The 8,952-nt window shown below is 44.3% G+C and overlaps 1 protein-coding gene across 1 annotated transcript; it reads left to right on the top strand.

Annotated features, from left to right (window-relative positions):
• The first annotated feature begins 342 nt into the window (after positions 1-342).
• LOC102309463 (HPS6 biogenesis of lysosomal organelles complex 2 subunit 3) lies at positions 343-6,016 on the top strand. Its single transcript, XM_005940639.3, has one exon. The coding sequence runs from the start codon at positions 685-687 to the stop codon at positions 3,478-3,480; it is 2,796 nt and encodes a 931-aa protein (XP_005940701.1). The 5' UTR covers positions 343-684; the 3' UTR covers positions 3,481-6,016.
• Positions 6,017-8,952: the final 2,936 nt, after the last annotated feature.

The raw sequence follows: 8,952 nt of genomic DNA, 5'->3' as shown, positions 1-8,952 counted from the left end.
AATTCAGAGTAAAGTCATATTATAAGACTGCACAGGCTACTAGGTGATATCAATATGTATAACATAACGTAACAAAATAAGACGAAACAAGTACAATAACTAAAGTTACACTTCTTATTCCATAGACATAAGCAGTACGTATCACAGTTTTTGTGTTTGCGTGTTCCAGCTTTCACATTCTAATAAGTTTAATTAAGTGCTGTCAGTAATATTAAAGAAGAGTTTCCAAACGTATGTACCGGATCTCGTCACCATTTCTTGTACTATATGTATCGCTTTTGCTCTGCTGTCGCTCTTCCTTCTGCTCGCTCACGATCTTTGCAGCCGTGGCTCCTCCTCTTATGCAAAACAGCCCGAGTATCCGGAAATTAACAATCCCGTGATGTTAGGGGAGCGCTAGCATAGCAGTGGAATGAGTAGAGCGCCTTTCTCGATTAAAACTTACCCAGAGGTCAGTTTTAGCGAACTGTTTGCTTTCATTGTCGTCGACAGACATGGCGTTACCGGGGACGACGGCTGTCGAAGGACGCCTGTCCACGCACGGACCTTGAGGATGAAGATTAACGGGATGCCATTCAGTTAGCTACTCTGGACCCCGATTATGTGCCACAGAAGCTAGCAGGCTAGTTAATACGCTGTGGCAAAGTATTTACGGGCTGCTGCTCGGTGTGGAAACGGAGAAATATGGCGGGGTTGGTGTTGAAGCAGCTGTCAGATTTCGGGGACTTTTCTCACGGTAAAGAGCTGACAGAGATACTCAGTCTGAATAACAACGAGCAGATAAACAGTGTTCGCATGAGCCCAGATGGACGTCACATCCATGTCGTCCTCCGCAAGCCTAAGGTCAGTCTTGTGACTTTTGACAAGTATGAAAGACCCCAGCTGGCTCCTAACCAGAAGAAACTGGATTTGTGCGTAAACGTGCCCATCGTGGATATTTTCTATCTGGAGCATCACGGCGGCAGCAGCAGCAGCGGTGCAGCAGTCGTGGCAGTGGTTTATGAAAGTGGGAAAGTTGAGTTTTGGAAGTTCCAGGAGTGCAAGTCTGGCTGGCATCTCCTGCAGACATCACAGTTGTGCAACAGTCCCCGGGCTAAAGTGGTATCTGTCTGTGCTTGCTCTAATCTTATCATCTGGTGCGAGGAGCGGCCGCCGTCAGAAAGCTCCCCTGTCCTCAGCGCCACAAGGAATATGTTGAGATACTGTGTTTGCAGACGTGACTTTGAGGTGAACGAGACGGCTGTCAGCTTGGGAGGGGTGAAAATCGCCCTCCACAATAATCCTGACTTTACTGTGGTCAGCTCAGGGGAATATGTGCACCTTCTTCCTGACTTGAAGTCGAAGCCGCTGTTGAACATCTCCAAATTCTTCCTCTCCTGGTCCCCTCGCTATGACTCCTTTACAGTCAGCACCACATGTAAAAACACCCCCCTTAAAAAGCTTTCAGCTAAAGAGTCCGACTTTATGAAGCTGGTAATCAATTGCTTAGGATATTTGTCTCCTCTTGAGCCACCTGAGATCTGCAGCTTCTCACCCACAGCCTGTGGAGGCCTCCTCCTGCTGCTCAGCACAGGCTGGCTCTGTCTCCTGCAGAAAGACGGGGTCCTGCGGCAAGTATACAAACTAGAAGACAACTGTTTGGTAAATTACAGCACTCACACTAGCCTTGGTATGTATGAGGACACCCTGGCACTAATTATGGGGCAAAACCTGCATCTGATAGACTTGAACTGTGGCAGAGAGCTGGAAAAGATTGTGCTGATGGGTGAAGCATTATTATATACAAACAGGGCAGATATGTGTACACCTCACCTACTCTCAGAAACTGGACTTTTTGTAGTGGTGAGCAGGGGGACGGACTCCAGAGACTGCAACTTCAGAATAAAGTCTCCTGGTTTCAGTACAGTGGAGAGTATTCATCCTGGAGCCCTCCTGGTAGAAGCTGTCTTTGAAGAGGCCTGTAAATACTACCAGCAGAGGAGCCTGAGCAGCACCCCGCTCACCGTGGACTCGCTGAAGAAAGGGGGGAGATTCCAGGCTCCCATCTCTTTAGCCTCCATCCTCTTCAGCTACCTCAGCGCAGGCTTCAAGCAAAAGGGAGCACAGCTGTCCCAGAATGGAGGAGGTGGATGTATCACAGGGCAAGACAAGCTAATGGGTTCTCTTGAGGCCGAGCTCAAGGCTCTGGTTTCGCTGGAGGAAGTGAAGGGGACTTTAGTGAGGGGTAGTGTTAAAGAGGTGGAGGCAATGTGTGAGAGTCTAGTTGAGAAAGAAGTATTGAGGCTTCTGTCGTCTCCTGAGCTGGATAAAGAGGCTCTGCTGTACCTCAACTCCATCTTCAGCATCTTTCCCTCCGAGGGTTGGAAGGCGGCGCAGTCTGCTCTGCAGCTACACTACAACGGTGAAGGATTTCTGTCCAGCAGAGCTCCCCCTGATGTATGGAAAACTGTTCTCAGTGCTGGTCTGTCATCCAGCCCTGTAGCCTCCCTGTCATTAACCAATGGGGGACCAAAACACAATCGCAGCCTTAAGGTCGATTACTTTACAAACTGTAAAGGAAAATCTACAACCACCACTTCCTCAGCTGCCTTGCCTGTGTTTGAGCTCCTCTGCAGGTCAGTTTTTCATTTCCAGCCCAGCTGGCTGCCCAGATTCCTCGAGCTCGCCCAGAAGGAGCAGGGCTCAACGGGGTTGGGTCTGGGCCTGGCGGCTTCCTCTTGGAGTTTTTCTAGTGGGAGAGGAGGGGACTGCAATGAAAGCAACGTGCCACTATATAAACGAGCACTGTACCTTCTGTCCAGCTTAAACCCAGACAGAGACCAGCAGCAGGACCTAGAGGTGGAGCTGCTGCTGGTGAGTGGGAGACCCAACGCAATCCTACAGGCTCTGCGGATCCTCATGAGCAAGAAGCAGTGGTATCGGGTCACCCAGGTGGCCCAGAAGTGCTGTAAACAGAGTCCGCTGCTCAACAAGGAGATTTTCACTATTTTGTTGTGCGAGGTGGCCCATCACAGAGACCTGGATCCCTACCTGGACTTGCTGTGGACACTTTGCCCTGAGGATTTCACCGTCACCACCATCCTGAACATGGTCCTGAAAAACCTCCCCTCTCCCAACACTCCCTCCCACTCCTCGTCTTTCCTGGCGTCCAGTTCAACCTCTTCTACTCCTCCTTTCACAGACCCCCACAGTACTCAGGTGACTGTTGGGCTATTGAAACCACTGCTGAGAAAAGTGTTGCAGAGGGAGACCAAGCCTAGCCAGCGCTACGTGGACATCCTCCAGTCACCGTCATTCCCCCCTCCTGCACTGCCTCGCCAGCCCACTGAGCAGAGCAGCAGTGTCACAGACCCCATTGCAGACTCTGATCTGTGCAACAACATCACCCCAGCTCTTCTTGCAGAAACCCCTGAACAGCAGACCTGCACACAAACAGCTATTCAAAGGCAGAGGGTGGCTCTACCTGCTAACACAGTTTGAAGAAGAATGAATGAATAACAAAACTGTCTTTATACTCCCTTCAACACATAATCTGACCGAAGTGTAAATCAGTGTGATGACAATCATATTATAAAACAGAATAATATGTAATAATATATAATAAGATCGTATTTCTTGTTTTGTTTTGTTTTTAAACTGTTGAAATGTGACTACTAGAAAATATTAAATGACTACTGAAGATCCTACCAGTGTAATAACTGCAGGTAAATTTAAGTGTTTAAATGGGGATGCACAGATCTGATGGATCGGGCATCTGTGGCAAAGATTTCAGATCAGTGTATATCTCAGTTTATTTCTGTGCGCATGAACATTTTGCTCTAAGGAGCTTATTGCGGTCAATACGGTTAACGTCTTCTTCACTTGGCCTGTCTGTCTCCTTCGCCACACAAGAGCAGAGGAGAGAAAATGCAGTGGAGACTTTGACGTGAAGCTGAAATGAAACAGCTGCACATAAATTAGTTGTATACAATATTAAAATACTTCTTTTTTTTTTTTCTTTTTTTTTAAAGATATTTATGTTTATTCAGCTTAGTTTCCTAGATGGCAGGAGTCCCTGTTTTTATGTCTCATTTCAGTAACTGAGTTGTTTATTTGCTTCATGTTACTTTACATATAAGTAAATGAATCCTCTGCGTGACAAGTGCAGCTTAATAATTTATTGTCGATACTCTGTATCTGCAGATATCTCAAAGAAAAGTCGGATCGGTGCATCCCTACTCTTTATGTGTATAAACTGTATCTACAGTGTTATTTATCTTTTCAGCCTTAACTGCACGTCGATGAGAATGTTCTTGCATTGCGTAACTTTAACCTGTATAGGAATCCTATCAAAGGGTAGCAGTATTAACACAATATAGTATGTAAGTGCTCAGTGAAACAGAGCCGGTTATTCCTGAACCAAAATGGCATCTGCCTCTGCCTTTATGCTCCACCCCCCTCTCAGCTTCAAACTGATTAAGTCCTGAATGCGGATGTTCTTGTATTATATCAGAACAGCAAAAACAAAAGCCACTAACTCCTGTTGCTGGGTTTTATACAAAGGTGTGTTCCCTTTTTTAAAAATAGATGTTGGCTAATTATAGCCGAGTATAGCTTCCTTTTACTTGCTCAAGTGCATTTATGCAGTGAGTAATCTAATAGTCTGAATTCAGACAAGCTGACCTTTGTGGGTTGTTTTAAGCTAGGTAAGGTTTGGCAGAGCAGGGAAGAAGGAATGAGATCAGGGTTTCTTTTACTGGCTTTTGGTTTCACATTTATGCTGATGGCTTCTGTTTGGTTTTAAGTGACTCAAATAGTGTAATATCTGCAAACCAAAACAATCTACGTGACTTTCTTTTGCTTCCATTTTTCCATTCCTGTCATCTTTTTTGGGGGGGGGGGTCACTCTAGGCTCCATCTTGTCTCCTCTGCTCCCTCTCAGCCGACTCCTTGGACATACCAAACAGAGTACCCAGTAAAAGCAACTCACAGTTCAACTTTAAATTCAATTTTAGCAGTAATTCTGTTAAAATTCAAGTGCTTGTGGGACAGATTGTGACTCACACAGGCACCCTGCTGCTTGCATAAGGTCATGCATGTCCTCCTTTATGAACCCGGTGAGGGTAATGTTATTAGAGATGATAGCCCCTCGGTCTTATCGCCACTGCTGGTTATGCTCTGTCACCAGCTGCACTTTTATATGACAACAGTCAGTATTGGTTGTGCCTCTGCTTTGGGGGGTTTTCTGATTAAGTGCCAAAAACAAGTGTGTATTTGTGTTCCTGTTGTGCTTAGTGCCTTCTGTTGGAGCAGCCTGTTAAGCTTGTTATAGTCAAAGTTAAGTCTCTGTCCATAATATTTCACTCTTCTGCCTATTTATTATGTACCAATCTTTGGAAGACTACTAAAATGATAAACCAAGGTCCTGTTTGGGTGAGGTTTTGAGAAAGTCAGACAGGTCTTAGGTATTCAGTGACAATCAGACTCTAAATGCTGCAGAAAAACCTGCGTGCCTTTTACGGTGCTTCTTCGAATTTACAGGGTAGTGTCATAGCTCAGCTGTCTTTTCACTCTTAGTCATATTTTGAAGACGTACGCATTTCTAAACTTTAATCAGCTCTTGGTATGAAAGGGCTACTGCCCCTAACCCCTAACAGCTTTCTGATATCTTTCTCAAGTCCATTTAATCAAGCGGCAGTCATTCCAGGCCCTGCACACCTAACAGACGTGTTAAAGCGTGCACAGCTCATCTAACAGATATGTTTCGACTCGTCTCAGATTCATTGGGAACTCCCTGACTTCCCCACAGAGGCCACTGAGCCTAACCGTCACGACTGTTTCTGATGTTAATATTCACTCGCCTTAACCTTTGCTTCAAGTTGCTGTTGGCTCCTCCTGCACCGGCCTAACAAAATTTCACATCCACGTGACAACTTTGTACTTTCGGTGATGCTAATTTTTAGGCAGTATTTGTTGAAGAACGCGTAAGTATTTATGAAAAGATGCTGTATGCTATTAAACTGAAGATAAAACACGACTTTGCCGTCCAGAGTTTTATGTGTAATTTCCTGCTCATTTGCATTTTAATAATACGGTTTCTTTTAACAGCCTCGCGAGACGTGCTGCTTGTAACATGCAGTGTTGTTGACGTTGGAGTTTTGATTGCACTTTGGTATCTTGTAAAAGTTTTGATTTGTTGTTTTGTTTTAGATTAAGCCATACTGCTACAGAGCTCCGTGATGAATAGGGAAGTGATAGACAGCAGGCGGTTAACAATTTGTGTGTCTGTCAGGTCATTTTATTGCACTTTCCAAAACATGTCATTGGTATCTGCCTGCCAAGTCCTCCTTCCCACAGATTAATGTAGTTCTGGTTTGTCTAGATCTGTTGGCATATTCCTTTTACCCTTGTGCAGAGAGAACTCAACATGCCAGATGGTCTTGTGATCTTGTGAGACGCTGCTTTGCAAGTTAGCTACACAACAGACAATTGAAATGTCAAGACCAGTATGTCCTTACATGTTTTTACCTGTATTTACAGTTTAACCCAGCCTGAAAAACAGACGCTGTACACACAGTTATTTGATTCATATCATCCACTCCCCCATTAGAGTTTCACCGTATCCCTTTTCGTCCATGGCAAATCCACTTACAGCTGCACTTGTGTGTGTGTGTGTGTGTGTGTGTGTGTGTGGTACAGAGGAAGTATTTAGGTGTGTAAATATGCTGAAATGTTTCCACATTCAAGGCCTGCACGAGGAATGTTTGTTCCGTTTAAGCATTCTGAACAGAGACAAAACATTTACAGTGCTTGCAAAAAGTAAAGCGAGGACGCACAGTGCATGTGTGTCCCTCACAGCAAATAGGTGGTTTCCGCATGAGGATGTGAAGGTAAAAAAAAAAAAAGTGCTAAAGACGCAGAGGGTAGTAGGAGTCAAAACAGTGGAGAGGGAGGTGCAGGAGCCTGCATAACATGATACCTACCATCCCTCGGCCAATTATTTCCCTCCTCCTGTATTTCTCCTTCACTTTATGTCACTTTTTTTCATCTAATTGATTTTTGCTGACTCCACCGTCTCTTATTACAAGGTGCCAGTGCTGTAATGCCATCGATTCACTTGTTCTAATTATAGATGGCATCCTGTAAACTGTAATTCGTCTAAACAGATGCTGGCAGGCTCTCCCTGCTGTTCTGTCCTTTGCTTGTCTTTGAGCAGCTGACTGCATCCTGCAGAGCAACTAAAGTGAATGCATCAGTAGAGGGATGGCCACATTAGAGCACTTTTTAAAACATTTCACGATCAGAAGTATGCAGGGGGTAAAATGTTTTTGATCATTTTCAAACCTTTTAGCAGGTGATAAAGGTAGCTATCCGCTTTGACATTACGCAGAAACCTAGAAACTGGAGTGAGTGTAAATGCTGAGCTCTTGGTTTTTGATCATAAGCTGTACACTGATCTCATTATTTGAAAGTTTGAGCAGTGAATCTTAGCGTCCATCATTCTGCACAGGGATGCCACTTTTCATAAACCAATTTAGAGATATTGGTCCATTTGTTCATATCAAGTAGGTGAAATTATAGCAACGCTCTATTTGCAGGACTCAGATCATCAGTAGGACGTCTTCAGCTTATTCAAAATGCAGCAGCCAGAATCCTTACAGGTACATGGAAACCTGACCACGTTACCTCAGTATTGAAGGCATTTCAGTGGCTCTCAGTGCAATATAGAATCACCTTTAAGACCTATCGGGTCATCAGGTTCAGATCTTGTAACTGTTCTCGCCTCGCATCTCAGTCTGCTGAGCCTGCTTTCAGTTACTGTGGAGCTGTCTGTCTGCTGATCTGAGATCAATTACATCTGTGCATACGTTCAAAACCAGACTTAAAACCTTTTGGTTCTCACAGGTCTACAGATCATGGGTGTTGTTTTGTTTTCACTGCCTTTAGGTATTGTAAACCTACATTTTTTTATGTCCTAAGTTTTCATGTAATGAAATGTCTGTGTTAGCCCTTTGAGAAACTGCTGACCTGTCTAGGGTGTGGTAGCTGGGATACCACACCACCTGCGACCATGAATTTGATAAGCAGAAGAGGATGCATGGTGTTGAGTATAAGACTTGCAAATTCAAAACCCATCCCTTTACCATTTCAAATTAGGCTTCCGTGTAAGGCCTCAACAGCACCTGCAAGCTAACACGTTTGTGGATGAAACCCTGGGTAGAAGGAGACAGAAGGGTGTGTATCTGCCATTAACCAATTCCTGGTTATCAGAGAACATGATTTGCATCATCATTTTCATATTTGAATTCATGTATAGCAGACATAAGGCGCCAAGACGGGAATGCGTCAGAAAATATCTATACAAAAAGAGGTATGCAGCTGCACAAGCGTTGTTTCTTTTAATTCAAGCTTAAAAGTTTGAAATTGATTTATCAGTGCTGTGAAAAAAGTATTTTCCCTCTTTGCTTTTTTGTTTGTTTGTTGTTGTTTTTTTGGGGGGGGGGGCATAATCATGAATTTTTAGCATTAAACGTTTTACATAATTAAGGGAAATGGTTATCCAAACCTAACTCTCCCTGTGTGAAAAAGTCATTGTCCCCTAAACGTAACATCTGGGCACGAATAACTACAATCGAGCATTTCCAGTATCTGCAGATGAGTCCTTACTTCTCATGGAACAGAACAGCCTTCCAAAATTCACCTTTTCTCATCAGTCCACAGGATATTTTGTTACAGACGTCTTGAGGATAATCAGGATGTTTTCTGCAAATGTAAGATGTACCTTCATGTTAAACTGAGGCCTCCAGTTGTTTAGATGCTGACTGACAGTAGTTCTTCCAATATTGGGTTGCACCCTTCGACCAGCCTCCTCCATGGTGAGGCCGTGATTGACAACATGGTCCACAATTGTAGCCCTTATTTCATTAGGAATCCGCCTATATCTGCCTCTTCTCCCTCTTCCCCTTCCCCCCC

Source organism: Haplochromis burtoni, unplaced genomic scaffold (assembly GCF_018398535.1).
Source record: "Haplochromis burtoni strain Fernald_Lab_line unplaced genomic scaffold, NCSU_Asbu1 Contig_296, whole genome shotgun sequence".
NCBI classification, from domain to species: Eukaryota; Metazoa; Chordata; class Actinopteri; order Cichliformes; family Cichlidae; genus Haplochromis; species Haplochromis burtoni.
Note: the sequence above shows the minus strand (reverse complement) of the source record. Positions and strands in the feature narration are given on the sequence as shown.